Here is a 19,007-nt window from a genome sequence, read left to right on the forward strand (position 1 = left end):
ATTTTCTGACGACAAAAACCATAAAGGAAGATCTAATATTTTCCAGAAAAAACATTCATTAATAAAGGCTCGTGACTATAAAATATGAAGCTGCAGATTTACTTAACAAAAAAAAAAAAAAAAAGACAAACTTGGTTAAGTAATGTCACCAAATAAAATTAGTTGCATTACTTAAAAAAAAGTATTTATTGAACAAAAAATATCGATTGCTTTCAGAAAGCAGATGTTCATTTGATCAGGAATATAAAAATAATAAATGCAGGTTCTCAGCGTGTAACTACGACACCGATAAGCTTTCCAACACTGATGAAATCTGTGAGCCTCGTCCTGTTATTACCATGTGTTCCTCACTCCACCAGCTCTACATATGGTTAGTTGTACACCCACGTCAGCTTAGGTGATTTTCACAGTGTGGGCGCTGGTTGCAGCCAACCAACAGGCCCCACCTCCTAATATCAATAATTCACTTTCTCTGCTGTGGGCAGGTTGATGGGGGGTGGAGAGGTCACAGAGAGGTCTCCCACCAACGTCTCGCTGTCTGTGGAGCGTTTAAAGCAGACGAGTCAGACGTGTGGACAACTCTGAGCCACCGAGGTTTACAACATGATTCTCGAGGTACTTGCATTTAACCTAAAAAAAAGTGAAAACCAGTTAAATATCTAATACCGCTCTTACTACTGTTAAAAGAAAAAGTTCATAAAGCAAACAAATTTTACCCAACAGGCGTCTAAGAGGACAGCATTTTCTAAAACATGTCAGTCTCTGAATGTTTAAAGATAAATTATTTTACTCAAAAATGTGCCACAAAAAAACCCCATTTGTAACAATTTCAGTAATTTGTAAAGAAACAAATCTAAACAATTTCACAAAAGACTTGTACCTGAATGTCATTTCTGTGCATGTTTCTGAAATTAGAGTTTGATCCGACACGTCGCTTATTTCAAAATATTTTTAACTTCCTTTCTTTTTAGGCAGCTTGTCTGTTTTGGAGAAACATCTATGTCGCTTGCATCAGATGGCATGGTTTTTTATTGAAATTTCTAATTTTGTTCATGAATATTTATGGTGTTTTTTTTTTTCCTGAAATATGTTTAAAGAAATGTTTTTCTATTTTCTATTCTTCCAGATATGTGCAAGAACACAGTCCACTTTACTCTGATACCTTGAAATAAAATGTTATTTATGGGTCAAGGCTTGAATGGAACCCCTTCTTTACATCACTGCAAAATCCTTGAGGTTTGAGAAGACAAATCAGACACAAAAAATGCACAAAGGACTGATCCAGGAGTACGTTTTATGTTAAAAAAGTAAATAGTTAATGGCAAAACAGATTAAGAATAAAGACAATCCACATCTTCATCAACAGTGACAGAGCCATCTGTAGAAAGAGACCTAGTCAAAGTCCAAACACATAAATCCATGGTGTCCAACCAATGTGACAGAGCTTGATCTATTTTGCAAACAAGAGTGATCAAAACGGATCTTTTTCTAGATTTCCAAAGTTGGTAGAGACGTAAGCAGAAAGGCCTGTAGTGGTAGAAACCGCATAAAATACATGAACAAGAAAAAGTTCAAACGATTTTAAGACTTTTCTCAGGGCTCTGGAAATAGCTGTGAGCCATTTACCTTCTCACTGGCACACTGACATTAATGGGAGGGGGGTCAGCTCACGCCCCTCTCTCTGCTGTCTGAGTGTAACCCCGCCCTCTCGGGACACGCGGGGACAGCGAATCAAGCAGATTTGTAAAGGGGGGGACAGAATCCGCAGCAAGAGAAAAAGATAGAAAGAAGCAGAAGAGGAGGAGGAGGAGACCCTCAACTTGGTTCCCCGTAGTGGAGCAGCTCCTCCTGGTGCGGTGCAGTCTCGGCTCTCCGCCGGACCGGGCATGCACGACCCGCCGCGGAGAGAGTGATCCGCGCCGCAGCGAGCAAAGATGCAGGCGGAGGACATGGAGGTACCTATCATTAATAACCTTAACGATAACGGCGACAGACAGAGGCCGAAAGGGAAAGATGTGTTCAAGGATCAGCAGAAAGAGTCGGAGGTAAATGCGAGAGGCGATGTTGTACATTGGGGCTGTCACAGCTTGTAGTAGGTGCTTGTGTGTATGTGTGAACGTGTGTGTATGTTGTTGCTGGGGAGCTTTCAGTTCAGCTGAATGTCCGTTTTCCATGCAGTGTCTTGGCTCGAAAGCGTGCAGGCATGCAGGCTGACGGGGATGTGTTATTTTGGCAGCTGAGTCCTAAAAATAACCCGGTAATCCTACAGTGGTGCGGCATGCAGGTGGTGAAATGTGTCTGCTGCTGCCAGGACCACTCAGCAGCCACCAGACACACGTTTACAACAAAACACTAGCCTACTTTACGCTCTCTGAACAGCACCAGTCTTATAGTTTTTATTGATATCTGGACTATCCAATTAAAAAAAAAGAAAAAGATGATATGTAATGTGAATAATAATTGAAATGTCTGGTATAAAGCTGATATTCTGTATATACCTTTTTAAAAAACAATCTTCACTGAGAAAAAAACCCCAGGACTGTAGATTTTCACATCAGGATTTCACAAAATTACTTTTTTAAAAGCACTTTTTTTGCATTGTTTTACAATATACACATTTACAAATGAGAAAACAGAACAAGAAATCACATTTCTAAAATGTGACATTTTAGAAATATTTCCCAGCAGGCATTGAAGAGGGCACCATTTTACAAAACGTGTTTCAAATATAAAATGTTTTGACTGAAGTAAATTAATTTACAGGGAAAAGGTTTCATAAAAGAACTTTTAAAAGCATGAAATGTTACCAAACATGTTGCTTAACTGCAAATAAACAAATTTTAGACAACAGATACATGTCTGTGTAATTTACGTGATATGTATCCAAAATTTAAAGATGAAAAATATTCAAATTTTTTTTTTTTGCTTCAACCAGAATACAGCAATTCTCATTTGAAGAAGATATTTGCTTAAAAACGTGCAAAAACAAACGATAAAAGTTCAAATAGATGGACTCATGCCTCTTGTGATGTCATCAGAGTCCTCCATATGGGAGCTTGTTTTAGAGAGTAGAGTCTATCTTAAGAAACGTCTTATATATATTTTTTTAAAATGGCAGAACAGATAGAAAAACACCATGGCATGGAGTATCCATTCATATCTTAGGACATTTTGGTTGATTTCAAAAAAAGAGTCTGACTTGTAACTTTAAGTAACGCGTTGAGCTAAAAGAACTAGCTTTGCTAATGAATCATATTGCTCCTGTTTTCTTGTGTTTTAACCTTGGAAATCAACTTTGAATGCCTCCTTCTGAGTTCATGACTATTAATTATTCTCCTCATGCAAAAATAACTAGACGATGAAGCTGTGTTGCTAGGCTTGCTGAGTCCAGATGCGGTACATTAGAGACTCTGGTTGTCAGTCAGAGCTGTCATTCAGCTCGTGCTTTGAAAGCAGCGGAGGGGGGCGTTTGAGAGAATTAGAGCAAATTCGTCTCACAGCCACTGGATTCTGGGATGGGCAGGGCCGAGGAGGGGGTTGGTTGATGGTGTCGGTGGCTCCATGGCTCAGGCGTTGAAAGCTTTTATTGTCAAAGCTGTGTTTAGATGCTCTGCCTATGTAGAGCATCTAGGGCTGTGTGGAAATTAGTTGCTTCTGCCGGTTTGAGTGGTCATCTGTTGTCTCTGTGGCAAGTGAGAAGACAGGATGAAGAAGAAGGTAGGAAACAAAGTCGAAATGGACTTGATGCGAATGCAAGTTCTCACTTTTAGGATGGTGGATAAACATCTCTGTTCTGAGCCATGTCTCCTTCAGATACTTAAAAGGATAATTCATATTTTTCAGAAGTTTTTGCTGTAGTCAAGTCTATTAGTGTGTTTACATGGACGAACAGATTAGGTCTGGAGTGTGTGGTGAGCATTTGTATTCAGCCCCCTTTAGTCTGATACCTTTGATTAAATTTCAGTGCAACACATTTGCCTTCAGGAGCCACTTAATTCTCAATTAGACTCCAGCTATGTGTGATTTAATCTGTGAATAAATCCAGTTGTTTAATGAAGGCCTCAGAGGTCTGTTAGATAACATTAGTGAACAAATCGCATCATGAAGACCAACACACAAACAGTAGACGCATGTCAGGGTGAAAGTGGTGGAGCGGTTTAAAGCGGAGTTGGATTCTCACTCTTGTTCCTCCACTGAACCAAATCCTGAACTTTCCAAATGCGGTAGCGAATGATTTCCTTACTTATTTGCACTTTTAAGCGGGTCTTTTTTAAGAGCAGTAGTGGTATGGAATGGCGTTATTTAGCCAGTCTTACACGATGCTGACTGAGTGTCAGCGTGTATTTATAAGAGACTGTTAATGAACGGCAGCAGACGGTTACTTAACCGGGACGGCTGAGTCAGAGAGCACGTCCTTATTTACGGATCTGGGCTGGGCCCCTCAGGGATTGTTTTCATTGGGTTAAATGCAGCTAACGCTCCGAGCTCGGAGCTCCAGGTGACGTCAGGATTGTATTTAATCCTCATCCGCATAAAATTAGACTTTTGTTATTAATCTGGTGGTCAGGCTGCTTCCCTCGTTTGGTTTTTGTTTGATGCATTGGTCCGTAATGTCAAAGCTGTAGTGCACCTTACTCTTATTATGATTGGTTCCTGTTTACGTTCCAGTGTTGTCTTCCACTTTCATGTCTTGGTGTGTCTTGCACAACCCGTTTTCCTGCAAATTGCTTCCTTGTCACACGCTTGCGTGAGAGTGCAAAGAAATCCGTCAAGCTTGGACCTTGTTACCTCGAAACCAACTTTTAAACTTCTTGAAACCCGTTCTTCCTTGTGCTGAAGGTAATTTTTATTATTATTATTATTATTATTTTAATGCAAACACTTTTGTAATATATTTGTTGCAGTTGCATTGAGCTGCTGAGGATTTTCTATCCCATGTGCTAATCATATGGAGCCAACAGGGATCCCCCCACCCTCTCTTCCTGACCACGGCAGCTAATCCTGTGTGAAACTGAGGCGGCCATATTTGCTTGTGTGTGCCTTCCATCCTCTCCTCTTCTCTCCCGTCTCACTGCTGCATTGCCGCTGCTCTTTGTTGCAACACCAGACCACTTTGAGGCTCCTGTAACCGCTCAATTACAGGCTGATTAATTCAGGAGCCGCACATGCCCCATAGAGAGCACCTGTAAACTGCAGGGCAAGGATCTGAGGCAAAATATGTAAATGGCTAATCAGCACGGCCTGAAGCCGGAACAGGCAATATTAATAACCTGAAAATCCAAATGAGGAGACAGAATGAACCAAAAGATGTATGTGTTGTTTATGGGTGAAACTAAAATGTAAGACAAATGGTGCAGAATAATCTCAGGACAATGAAAACTTTGGTATGCAATGACACCGTCGGATAGATCATGCCTATTCTATACCTAGGTTTAAGTTACAGCGATGAATGAAAGTTCAGAATGATTCACAATGGGCTAATTTTGTTGTTTTCCCCTCAGAGCTCCATGGAGTCTCCAAACCTGGAGTTTGAATATGGAGACTCGGACATGCTCACGGCTGAGCTCTCAGGTAGGAGTCAAAGGTTACTGAAGTCCCTTCATCTGCTGCATGCTGACCTTTTTCCATGCATTGCCACCCTTCCATATCATTGGAACCCCTGGTAAAAATGTGCACAAAAGCCTTAAAGGAGATTGACGCTATGGAGACTTACCCCAACCTTCACTTCTTGCTGCAGCTCCCGAACTACTGTATGAGCTGGGACGAAGTTTGTTTTTATTTCCTAACTTCTTTGCCTTCCTCTTCACTGTCCATTGTGGCAAGATAAACTTACGTCACAGCTCAGCTGTTTCAGGCTCTTCGGTTTTGCTCAGGCTGTAGAAAAGGGCAACTTTAGATCAGTAGTTTTTTTTTTCTTGGAGCCACTTCCTGAACTTTGTACCTTGATATTCCATCTTTCCAAGGGTGCATTCACACCAACCCTCATTCATTCATTTCCTTAGAAAATCCTGTTTCTTTGGGGAGGGTTAAATGTGCAATCCAACTCTGATGCGGACCAAAAAATAAACTCTGGTTCACATAAAAACCTAGGTCTCGCACTACTACTTTTTTGTTTACATTTCAAATCCAACCATATCCAAATGTTTTTTTTTTTTTTTTGATTGACCATGAGTTAATTTTGAGTGACTAATTTAGGCTTTCATCCAGCACCAATTTGTGTTTTGGTGCGTTTGATTTTGAGTCATGATGTTCACGGCACGCGGTGGGGAATTTGCCAGAATCTTACTCACCCTGGTGAGCATGCAGTCAGTCACAACAGCTCATCTCCTCGGGGTCAGACGATGACGAGTGCTCTGAGAGCAGAAGGAGACGTGTAGCAGTGTGACAAATGGATGAATGCCCACGAAAACGATGTGATCCACATCAGTTGAGACAGAAGCTGAGGTCTTTTCTTCTGTGAGTCTAGCCAGAACCAGTTACCCCTTTTTGATTCAGAGCCTGGTCTAATTAGCCTCCTTTAAGGAGTTGACATGCTTTGCGTTGTTCACAGGCACGTTTTAGGTCAGTTTCACGAAAGAATTTAAGCCAGGCGTCTTCAGTTTGCTGTAAAGCTTAAAGGATTGCAATGATTGTTGACGGGAATCAGGGCCTGGAGAGTCGAAATTATGCTCTGGTGAGAGGCTTCGTTTTAAACACCTACCTGACACTTAATGAAACCAACTTTGGGTTTTCTGAGTACAGACAGAAGAGGTTGTAGTTACTGACCTGACAGCGCTGAGGTGAAAAGTTATCCCATCTCCACGGTTACACATTTCTTCTGTTTTGTCGCGCTTAAATTTTCAGATTGTATGCCCAACTTTAAGAACAGATAGACATAACCAGCATAAATTAAGCAAAATTCATTTCAATAATAAAATTGTCTTTAAATTTGTTGTAGTTCAGTTTTCTTTGGAAATTTTTTTTTACTTTCAAGCATGAATTTAAGCCTAGACTTCAACTGAAGTACTTCATCATTTTTCTTTGAGCCAAGACACAAAAACTACACGTTTTTGACAGGAAAATTTTAATATTTTGTTTCATGTTTTCTGCAGAGCTGTACAGTTACACAGAAGAGCCAGAGTTCGCCCTGAACAGAGACTACTTCGAGGAGGACTTCAGGAGCCATGGTAGTGTTTCTCTCCGTCTTAATGTGTCTGACTTGAATTAAATTGAAATGTATTGAATTTATTTTGGTAATGGAACCAATAACATAATTAACACCTAGTAATTAGAATTGGGTATCATCATCGAGCATAACAAGACAAAAAAGCAAAGAGCTTATGTCCATATTTCCCTTAAAATTCAGTACAAACATACAATACTACTGAAAACAAATGGAAGGAAAGAGATAGTATAAAACTTATACTAAATGAAACCCTAAAGAACAGAATATCTGGACACCTAAACTTAATTTAGTTACTGTTTTATAACCAGTTTGTAAAAAAAAAAAAGGAATCAGCTTTTCTCTTTACGGTTTGGGCATTTAGAGATATCTCTACCAGCCAGTCATTGACTTTATGTAACTCGGTGCTAAGCATGTCCTCAACCCAGTCTGCAACCAATAAAACCAATTCCTCAGTTTTATTGAAAGAAGCTTCAAAATTGTTCACAAATCACAAAAAACAAACAGGCAGCTAAGGATGGCTCCCTGCGGTGCGCCCAATCCCAGAGCTTTTTCACTTGACAGATTCCTATTTAATTCTACCATTTGCGTGCAGTTTTAAAGTATGAACTGGCTGCTTTTTGTGCTAAAGCTTGTTGCAGACCTGAATGTGTAACAAGCTTAGGCATAGACAGGTACCAGAAGCGTTTGATTTTACTGCTGATGTCTTACAGTGCTCTTAAATTTAAACCTGAAGATTAACTCAGCTGAAATTTCAGCAGCATACATGGCTGCATAAACCAAAAAGTTATTAGGAAATAAGCCAAGCAATGTTTATCCTCTAATTAAGTGGAAACAACCTTTGTGGTCAGAGGGATGCCAGGATAACAGTCATTTCAAAGTCATTTCTGGTGAAATGGCGTCTTTGGGATATTATAAACGGTTTTTATTCTAAAATGAGAACAGAGTGGGGAACAGGCACATCAAAGCTCAGCTTGTTTAAGCCTTTCGAAGAACAGACCACCCAAATCGTACTTTTCATTTCTAGATCAAACCCGTTTTTGCTTCTTCTTTTTTTCCCCCCGTTATTTGCAGACATTTCATTTTAGCAAGCCAGAGGGTTTCACCATAAAAAAAACAAAAAACACAAAGCACCCGTTGTGCTCCAAAAAAAAGCATGTATTATTTTCTTTTTAATCAGAAGCGCTGCTCCGTCACCTCGCCTCTGAATTGACGGGTAATAAATAGCAGGATTAGACGACAGCCTCTCAGGCTGCTGCTTCACAGAGATGCAGCTCAGGGCCGCCTGTTTGCACCGCGGTCTTTTCATTAGGTCGAGTGCATTGTGTGGTGCAACCGATCGACAGAGGCTGCTTTCCCTGCTCGACTTGGGCTCTGCAGTGCATGTGAAACTGTCAGGCTGCTCATCAATGTTTTATGCTGCTGCCCCATGAATTCTCAGGAAGTCACGAACATAAATTACAGTAATAGACGATACGTGTCTGATTGAGGCCTTTTGCAGATGGGGCTGAAATTAAAAATCTTATTTTCATTTCCTGAGAGCACACAGAGTAAGTCTCAGCATCCTTTATAGGCTATCAGTTCTTCCCCGATGATGATGATGCTTATAGTGTCTATTAAAACTGATCAAATAAACCATCTAATAATGGATCGCAGTGAAAACAGGAAAAGCATTTTGCTTTGTTTTCCTTCTGTAGAAGTGTACTTATTGTGTGTGCCTCATTTCCTGCTGGGTCTTAATAATCTTTTCTAATTTCTCATAATAACATAATCAGTTCCTGTTAATTAGGGCTTTCTGTGCTTTCAGATATTTCCTGCAGCTAATGCAAAGGGATGGCACTCAATATTCCAGTAATAACACACAGACTGAAGCAGGAGTTGGCCTCCTGATGCACATCCGTACTCGCTAAACAAATTGTTATTATATAACTGTTATTATTACATAATTATTAGAAAGTAAGGGAGATGATAGGCCCGATTAGGAGACAAGTAGGACAAATCATGTCTTAAGACAATCTGGCGATTACTGGAGAAAACAAAAGGATACTTCAGAGTTCCTGGTTCCGACTTCTTATTTTGAGAAATAGAAGTGGGCCCAAAACAGAGCCTTGGGGAACCCCGTGATTTGGCTTTGTCCATTTCACTCAAAAATAAATAAAAATAGTTCCACGAAAAGGGTTGTTGAAGCAGATGTGTTATGGTGAAGAAATTTGTTTAAGTCAGGGGATGATGAGCAGTGCAATTTATTGACTATCAATTTGATAAAATCCTAAAATGTTTCAAGATGTTCTAGAAAATGTAGCACCTCAAAGGTTTTAGGCTTATATTGTCACTATACCAAAATATTTTCAAACAAAGATTGTAGTTCAGAATATTTTTTTACTTGGAGTCATGCAAAACCAACATTTTTCTAGCTGAATTTTAGCCCACTCTTCTTTTCAGAATCGTTTTTATTCGGAGGGTTTTTTTAATAGAACATCCTAGGTTAGACTTTGAATAGGCCATATCAGTTGTTTTCTTTATTACCACTAGCCAAGCAGTGATCACGCCTGGGTAAATTGTGGTTAAATATATTTTCACACAGGCCGGAAAGCTTTCAGTCGCTTTTTCTCCACCCGATAAATCGAGTCATCATTTGAAAGCTGTTTTTCATATTGCCTGGTATTAAAATGTGTTGGAAAAAAAAGCAAAAACAGAAGCAAACTGTGTGTTGCAGCTCGAGGCAGAAGGTGGACGGAGCTGACGGTGGACGAGCAGAGGACGTACATCATGAGGCTGCTGGACGCGCTGGAGGTGACGGACAGGGACAAGAGGCTGAAGGTGGCCAGGGCCATCCTCTACCTGGCTCAGGGTTCGTGTTCCCAGTCCATCACCAACAGCCTCAGCACATTCAGCTCTGGAAAAAGAAAATATCAGTTTCTTGCATTTTGCTTTTTATAGGTATATGTTTGAGTAAAATGAACATTGTTGTTTTATTCTATGAACTACTGACAACATGTCTCTGAAGCTCCAAGCAAAAATGTTGTATTTATTTGCGGAAAATGAGAAATGGTCAAAATAATGAAAAACATGCATTATTCAGACGTCAAATAATGCAAAGAGAACAAGTTAGTATTAATTCAGAGACAACAATACTAATGTTTTAACTCGGGAAGAGTTCAGAAATCAGTATTTGGTGGAAAAACCAGGAGGTTTTCAATGAGGCTCAATGCAGTGGGATCTTAATTTTTCCAGAACTGTATAGTGTGATAGTGTTACTCTATTGTTTTATCACTTTTGCCTTTAATTTCTTTTCACTTTCAGATCTTTAATTGGGACTCCGCACTAGCTAAGCTACTGACAATCAATTGTTCTGTGTTTCATCCCCCCCCACTTCTTTGACCAGGTGTGTTTGATGAGTGTGACACAGAGGTGGATGTGCTCCACTGGTCCAGACACAACATCTTCCTGCTTTACGACATGGGCATCTTCACAGCGCTGCTGGAGCTGCTCAGCATGGAGATAGAGTAAGCAGGAAAAGATTCCCTTCACAAAAGACCAAGAGAAAATTGTAATTTACATATGGGTACTTTATTGTATACTTTATAAATACTTTAAAAGGTACTTTACCCTTCTTAAATTTTTTGTAAGTATGTGGTTAGTGCTGCTAGTGTCAGCCTCCTTGGGAATGTAGTTATGTAAGCTTCACCAAGGCACAGTCTAAGTACAAATCTGTACAAGTGAGACAAATACATGTAGAATAGTGATGGATTATGTTGGGAAATTTAAAAAAAATAACACTCTTGATAAGACTTCTAATTTATAATGTGATTATAACAAGTTATCTTTTATGCGTTTGCAAGGATTTTCAGACTTTTGTGCGATTTAAAAAATAAAAATAAAGCAGTAATTCTTTCTGCAGTAACAGCCAGGCGTGCAGCAGTGCAGTGAGGAAGCCTGCCATCTCTCTGGCAGACAGCACCGAGCTCAGGTAAGTCACACGAATCGCAGGAAGAGACGACTCCTCGTTCGTTTCAGATGAAAATACTGAGAGACAATAACTGGAGGAAACCGACTCTGTACTGTTTGTTCGTTTTAATTTCTAAGCTCCGGCTTCTTTTGGTGGAAACGATGCTTGAGCAAAGTAGGCCGAACGCCACAATCACACACTTTGCTCAGATGACACACTCAGAGCTCCTTCTGTGCTCTTTCTGGATAAATGTGCACAAATAATTACCAGCTGGAGAAGCAGATTTACACCCAAGTAGTTCTAAAGAACTGATAACTGTTGAATTAGAAGCACTTACAGTATATATAATTGTCAGTAGTGTGTTGTACAGTGAAATATGTGAGGACACTGTACAAGCAAAGCAACTGCATTAAAATAATTCACCAAATAAAATAGAACAATGTAAGTAGAGTATCTAGTCTGCCAGCTTTGCACATTTTTGGATTTCCACTTCCAATCCGTCTCTCATATTTCTTCCACTCCATAATTATGCACTACTATGTGAAATATAGTATCTAAAGAGGCTGTGGACGATCTGATCTTCTACTAAAACAGAAGTTGTTTGCAAAATCCCTTGCAGCTTTCAGGACAAAACCACCCTTTGAACGATTCGTCTAACTGTATTATGTGTTCAAAATCCTCAGAGTGCTCCTGAGCATCATGTACCTGATGGTGGAGACCGTTCGTGTCCAAACAGAGGATGACCGACCCGAGTGGAGGGCAGCCAGAGAGACCTTCAAGAACGAGCTGGGTGTGTGTGTACGCAGTGTGTTTGCATCAGCTACTCTCAGTCGTCGTTTCTAACCCGCAGACGCTCGTACAACCCTCAGGTTCGCCTCTGTACAACGGAGAGCCCTTCGCTCTGCTCCTCTTCACCATGGTGACCAAGTTCTGCAGCATGAACGCGCCTCACTTCCCGATGAAGAAAGTGCTGCTGCTGCTGTGGAAAACTGTGCTGGTTGGTGTAATAAAGCTACATTATTTTTCTATGTTCTATGAGTTTTAATATGTTTTATTATGATTTTATGTAATTGAAAAAAAAAAATGTTAATGTTTTTTTTCAGAAATAAAACTAGTAGTGGCAGCATCATGCTGCGGTGATGGATTGTTTTCGTTGACGCAGAGTGGCGAGTGAAGTCTGCCTTTCTTAATATCCCTCTGTTGATGAGAGATTAAGGAGAATTTTATTCTGTTCATCCTTTCTTTTTATATTCAGCGACTGAAGAGGTTTCTGTCTTATGCTTTAAATATGTCTAAGTTTAATAACGTGAGAAAACTTAAATTTTAGTATTAACAGCAGAGTTGGAAAAATCAAAAAGTTGCTAGGAAAAACAGAGAAGACTTCATATTATGTCCCCCTTCCCAGTTCACGCTGGGGGGCTTCGAGGAGCTCCAGCAGATGAAGGTGGGGGCCCGGGAGCGCCTCACCTTGCCCCCGCTGCCGGAGGACAGCATCAAGGTGGTGCGAGCCATGAGGGCGGCGTCTCCCCCAGCCTCGGCAATGGAGCTCATCGAGCAGCAGCAGCAGCAGAAGAGAGGCCGCCGCAGCCGCAGGGTACACGCATCCAGACCCGCTCGCGCACACACATGCATACACACACACATGCATACACACACACACACACACACACACACACACACACACACCTCAGCTGTTTTGCTAACAGCTAACCCCTCATTAGCATGGAAGAGTAGATCTTCTGCAGCTTTTCTCTAACTGCTTCGCCAATATCATCAGTTCCCTGCTGTAAGTCAGTGACCACAGATGATCTTGGTGGGATTCCCAGCCCCTCTGCTTATTATTTTATTTTATTTTTTTGTTTTATTAGAGCTCTAACTGCCCTCTGGTTTCTCATTGCCCCTCTTCCTTCTGTCCCCACAGAGTGCCTTTGTTGATAGCTTGGAAGGAGACAGTCCCTTTCCCAAGAAGCAGGTCTTTACCCACAAATTCCCTTCTCTTTTCCTCCTGCATTTCCTCTCTGCACCGAGCTGGACTTTTTGCACTCCTCTCCCACTTCCCTGCGATCCCACTTTTCTTTTTCCTCTCTGCTAGTTCCTTTACTTTCTCCTCGTATGTTCTTTTCTACTCTCATTATCCCACTTTCTCTAATTCCTCCTCTCTCTATCTCTCCTTCCCTCCCGTTCTCCTCCTCCTCTGTGGGCAGCAGGGTTGGCGGGACAGGGCTGACTTGCTGGCTGTAACCATCGGCTCCGGAGTGGGGCACTCTCTCCACTCTCCCATATAGACAGTTCACTTCAAACATTCACTTTAGGAGCATCTCTCCTGTAGTTTTCATCACATTGCGACTAGTTTTTTGTTGTTTTTTTAGCTTCAAAACAAGCCACCGCGCTCTGTAGCGTTTCGGCAAGGGACCACTTCCTTTTAAAATGCATTCATTGAGACTCCATTTTTAACTTGAACTTGTCCAAGCTCTCAACTGGATGTAATTGAAAGCGGTGGTCCTCCTAACCCCGATAGCAGAACTCCGGCTTTGTCGTTTCACTCAGCAGAGAATGGCTTTTCCATAGAGAATGGCTCCCCACACAGTTCCACCTGCTCCTCTCTTCTCACCCCACCCCACCACCACCACCACCACCTTCCCACCACACACCCGTCACCTCTAGTCCCCCGATTGATGCACCATACATCAGCTGCAGTAGTCCAGCTAGCAGCCGGAAAGCTTACTCATGCCTGATGCTTGCACCGTTGCCATTCACACGCTGTGTGAGTTTGTGAGGTTCACGCTCGGAATGGGATTGTTTGGACATGAAAACTCGGTGTTGGCTTGAGTTGTGTGCCTGTTTTCTTCTGATGTGCCCCTGTGTGGTAAGTTCAAAAACGACACGCTGCGTTTGGTTGCTGTGGAAACGTTCTTTTTGTCCCCCACTTGAGTCAAACTACTGCGAGCCGTCAGCAACTGGAGTTTGTTTTTTGAGGTTTTAGAAAGCTTTTCAGCATTCTGATTTGTATTCTTATGCAAATGAGAAAATATGATGGATTTGAGAAATAATGATCTAATAACAGTAAGAGTCCGGGTCTTTCATTTTTTTTAATTCCACCTCAAAATCCCTTGAAGTGATTCTGATTTGTGCCAAGTTCGGTGGTGGTGGTATTATGATGTGGGAAAGCTTAGGTTAGCTTAACCTAAAAGGTTATCTCCAAAATATTGCAGGATGCTTTCACAAGAAGCAAATATACCATCAATTGTTGCCAATCAATAGTAACGGTGAATGCAGTATCATGATGATTGTTTTGTTGGAAAATACGGATTAATTAATTGTGTAATAAATTGTGTAATAAAAAAAACATGTGTAATAAAAAAAACATAAATATATATTTTTTCCATATTGTTTGTGGTCTCAAATTCTTGATTCTAAGCCCTTGCAATTTTTATATTAGATTGAACTTAATCCCATAACAAACAGCAACAAGGACATTTAAGTTAGTTTAAATATTTCTTAATTAAAAACAATTTTCTGACTTCTTGTTACATCCTCAGTCTACATGTAACTACCATCTGCGGCCTTTAAGCAGGAACCAGTGAGTGGAATATTTTTTTTCTTATGTAAACCCAGATAAACTCCTGTGGGTTTATTACACGTGCCGCAGGCAAACAGGTGTTATCGTTGTTTAATCTGTCCTCCTCTCCGTTGTGCGTGGGTGTGTGCAAGTTGCGCTTGACTGACGTCTCCCTCGTCCTCCTGTTTGTTTCGTCGCAGCTGTTAAAAGGCAAAACGATGGGAAATTTTCATTCGTTCTCACTTGATGATCACGACTCAAACTCTAAATCGTCCTTTTTTAAAAAATAAATAAATAAATTAAATCAGCCGTTATATTGGAGAACAGCAGTGTGGGCTGGAAAGTTTAAGGAGACCTGTCAATGTTCTTATATTTTCATCCAAAAAGCAACTGAAATGAAGATTAAAAGATGATTAGAATGTAGTTGATTTTTTTTTTTTTTTTCAAAGATGGCACATTTGAACTCCCATAAGTACATTCTCACCTTGTGAGTGTTGACTCCCTGTCCTCTGTCTCCCCTTCCAGCCCCTGGTCAAGCAGGACAGCCTGGACACCTACAACGAGCGGGACCCCTTCAAGAACGACGACGCCCGTGACGAGGAGGACGACCCGGAGGACACTGACAGCGGCATCGAGGGGGAAGTGGACCCCCTGGATCGGGACGTCATCATCCAGCCTCCGCCGCCTCCGCCTCCACTGAGACCCCCGACAGAGAGGGTCAACTTCCCCATAGGTCTGCCCTGGGCCCCCAAAGTTAGGTGAGCGTCTCATTCACTGAAGGAGTTGAAAGAAAGTTGAAAATGCTGGAATTTATTTCAGTATAGGGCTGAAACGGTTAATCGTGATGAATCGATTATTGAAATAATTGTCAACTAATTTAACAATTGATTAATTGTTAACCGGAGAATACAGACAAAAGCAGTAATTAAGCCAAAACTGTACAAAAATATTACACATTTTGCATTTAAGATTAAAAAAAAATCCTATAAATAAATATGTTCTAAGAAGTGACATAGTTTTAGCTTCATCCAGTTAAAATTCTGTGAAAAAAGTCTGTTAAGCATCTTTTGCTATCCAATAATTAACTGGCAAATCCAAAAACAATATTTAACAGATCAGTGCTGCATTGTGTTGACATTGAATCCAGGAGAAATAACTGAGTTTTTCACATGTTGTTAGAAGGGTATTTTTTTAGCTTCACATTCATCCTTTGCTACAAATGATCCCGTGTACACAAAAACAATGCAATGCTATTGCATCGTAGGTAATAAAATGTTTTTCTTTTAGTATATTTCAGATCTTGTATAAAATATGTGTATGTATCTATCTGATTAATCCATTAATCATCAGAATATTTGATTAGAAAAATAATAGTTTGCTAATGCACTTTTTCAAATTCTAAAGAGGAAAATTAGATTACAGTAAAAGAAAATCCTCACTTTGTTACTATGTTATCGGATTTTCACATAAACAACGACAATTTGTAGTATTAGTCTGTTTTTTTTTTTGTTTTTTTTTTTGTTAAATCATGACATCCCTGAACTACAGTCAGAAACGTGATGTTTGTTTTCCATCCATTTCCCATCGCTGAAGCCTGAAAAGCCATAGCGTCAGGACTAATTTTCCCTGCTTTGGTACATGCCAGCATTTAAGAGGTTAAAATTAGGTCTAAATAAAAAATCCTTACAGTTTTCTCTCTTTGCGCTCAAGCAGCAATATGCTCTCCATCTGCTTATGCCAGAGAGCAGCCTGGGTGTTTCTGCAGGGTGCCTCTGCTGCTTCTATACCCATGAATAATGTGTCTCATCGTAGCTGTGCATCTTTTATTTGTTATCAGAACACCGAGCTTTTGGGTTTCTCTTTCTTGAGCTCCGTTGATTCCTGCGTTTACTCCACCGTCTGATTCTTTGTGTTCACAGGGAGAAGGACATCGAGCATTTCCTGGAGACCAGCAGGAACAAGTTCATTGGTTTTACATTGGGAAAGTAAGCGTGCCACTCCTGAAGGTCAATCATTTCATCTCTCTGTCATGTTTAACCCTTTGTTCTCCCGCAGTGACACGGAGACCCTGGTGGGGTTACCCAGACCCATCCATGAGAGTGTCAAGACCCTCAAACAGGTGAGCAGGCAAACTTTTGTTGTGTTTTGCTTTCTACAGAAATTTTTTACAGTGCTGTGAGAAAACATTGGGCTCCTGACCCACAGATTTCTTCTGCTTTTGCTTTTTTTCATGCAGTTTTCAGGTCATAAATCAATCTGGAACATCAAACTTAATGACTGTTTGACTCTCATGTTGGTTTATTGGCGTCCAATCACCTGAAAAATGACTCTGTAATACTTTTCAGACTAATACATGTTGATGACTTTGTTTCTCGTGTCTTGAATCGTGGTAGGGCTGAAACAATTAATCAGATTAATTGTGATTAACCGATTAATCAAAACAGTTGTCAACTAAGTTATTGATTAATTGTTACTTTGAGCAGTAATTAAACCAGAATTGTACAAAACATATTTACATTTTGCCTTTCATGTTAAAAACATATTTGTCTGTAAATATGTTTTCATTGAATACTACATAGTTTTCGCTTCACCTGGTTCAAATTCACTAAACGAACATTATGTTGTTACATTTTAGGCAACAAAATGTTGATTTTTTTAAATCTAATAAACAAATTGATTTATTTGTTTGCATATTCTAATTAATTTCTGTTGCATAAAACGGCTTAAGTGGTTAAATGAAAAATCTGGAGAGCATGCATATTTTTTTATCCGATTAATCGTTACAATAAACGATTACTAAAATAATGAAGAACGCGGCCTCATGTTTTGGCATTTGAAATTTGCTATCCTACTTCACGCTGTCAGACAGGTTCTATTTAGATCAATTACTTTTCCACAAAGGGTCAGCTTGGCTTTCAAGGGCTTTTCTATTCAATATATGTTTTTTTGAAGTTCCTCTGGTTATTTTTGCCTTTGTCAAACGAAGTTGGACGATCCACAAAAGCAAAAACGACAACAAAAAAGAAGACACCAAACTTTTTCACAGTCTAAATAACAGACCGGTTATTTAGAACCGTTACAGCAGCTGCCTTTTTCTTCTCTTCTCTAGCACAAGTATGTGTCGGTGTCTGAGATCCAGATCAAGAGAGAAGAGGAGCTCCTGCAGTGTCCGCTCAGTCTGGTGAGCGGCTGTTTCAGTTTCTCTTCATTTATCATTATATTTGGTTTAAGCTCAAATTAAAACTCTAATTAGAGGCATCTCTGTTAGAGACTCAACACAGTCAGTGCTTGTCGGATGTGTGTGTTGTGCTGACAGGGTGAGGAGGAGGTGGAGGAAACCCCTGCTGAGATTTTATACGTGGGGATGCTTCCTAATCTCTCGCAGTACGTGGTGAGTGGCTCTTTATTAACTTCTCATTACTCGTACCCCTCTGTGCAGGAAACCTGAGCACTTTTTTCAAACATAGCCGAAGCATTTCAGCCTTTTGGATCAGATGGTGTAATATGACCAATAGGTGGTGCTATAATAAAAGTCAGATGCAGCTTCTTTTTTATTCAATTAGACACAAGTTTAAGTTTAAGTTTTAATTTTTGAATAAAGACCCCATTCTACTGACTACTTGAAATAAGTGATTTTGCTGTCATCTGTTTAGTCCTTCTCTATTCCCCCATTACTTGTTGAATATTTTTAGTAACCATTGGAGCCCTTTTTGGGAATTGTTACAAAACTAGCAGTTTCTTTCAAAATAAAAGCAGTGATTTTGATGTTTGTAAACCAGTAAAGCTCAAAATGTTCATGAAAACTTTTATTTCCATTCACTTAAATGCATTTGGGAAGACTGCACACACTAATCCTCACCAAAACATAAAGAAAGTCGTATCCAGGCAGAAAGTGGAGAACAAATATTCAACTTCACAACCTCATTAATATGAAATATGAAACGGACGCACTTTGAGCTTCGTTTGGTAAAACCTGGAAACGTTTTTCCAGATTATTCAACACAAATGTATTAAGTTAACTAGTTAATGGATAATGTAAAGTTGCCCGTTTTCGTATTCTCATCAGATTGCCCTCCTGAAGCTCCTGCTGGCAGCAGCTCCAACATCCAAAGCCAAAACCGACTCAATCAACATCCTGGCTGACGTGCTGCCCGAGGAGATGCCGTAAGCGCACACTTCCTATGGCAGATTTTTTTCACCCTGGGTAAACTTTTAAATATGAAGTCCACCCAAACCAGGGACAGCAAGCAAGAGGAAAGGAAGCGAAGGAAGGAAGCGAAGGAAGGAAGGAAGGAAGGAAGGAAGGAAGGAAGGAAGGAAGGAAGGAAGGAAGGAAG

The 19,007-nt window shown here is 40.3% G+C and overlaps 1 protein-coding gene across 4 annotated transcripts in view; it reads left to right on the forward strand.

Annotated features, from left to right (window-relative positions):
• Positions 1-1,691: 1,691 nt before the first annotated feature.
• The window catches only part of strip2 (striatin interacting protein 2), a 23,814-nt gene continuing 6,498 nt past the window's right edge, over positions 1,692-19,007 (forward strand). Inside the window, exons 1-16 of one of the 4 annotated variants that reach the window (XM_017302862.1) lie at positions 1,692-2,045; positions 5,502-5,571; positions 7,092-7,166; positions 9,879-10,013; positions 10,548-10,668; positions 11,064-11,132; positions 11,795-11,901; positions 11,981-12,108; positions 12,517-12,705; positions 13,033-13,083; positions 15,196-15,428; positions 16,590-16,655; positions 16,726-16,789; positions 17,780-17,851; positions 17,987-18,061; positions 18,737-18,834. In XM_017302862.1, coding sequence (XP_017158351.1) covers positions 1,935-2,045; positions 5,502-5,571; positions 7,092-7,166; positions 9,879-10,013; positions 10,548-10,668; positions 11,064-11,132; positions 11,795-11,901; positions 11,981-12,108; positions 12,517-12,705; positions 13,033-13,083; positions 15,196-15,428; positions 16,590-16,655; positions 16,726-16,789; positions 17,780-17,851; positions 17,987-18,061; positions 18,737-18,834 — 1,664 coding nt within the window. In that variant the 5' untranslated portion in view covers positions 1,692-1,934. Of the gene's footprint in view, positions 2,046-2,615; positions 4,840-5,501; positions 5,572-7,091; positions 7,167-9,878; positions 10,014-10,547; positions 10,669-11,063; positions 11,133-11,794; positions 11,902-11,980; positions 12,109-12,516; positions 12,706-13,032; positions 13,084-15,195; positions 15,429-16,589; positions 16,656-16,725; positions 16,790-17,779; positions 17,852-17,986; positions 18,062-18,736; positions 18,835-19,007 lie in introns of those variants that run through there. The other 3 variants (XM_017302864.1, XM_008401087.2, XM_017302863.1) reach the window with 3 other exon arrangements.

Source organism: Poecilia reticulata, linkage group LG23 (assembly GCF_000633615.1).
Source record: "Poecilia reticulata strain Guanapo linkage group LG23, Guppy_female_1.0+MT, whole genome shotgun sequence".
NCBI lineage: Eukaryota > Metazoa > Chordata > Actinopteri > Cyprinodontiformes > Poeciliidae > Poecilia > Poecilia reticulata.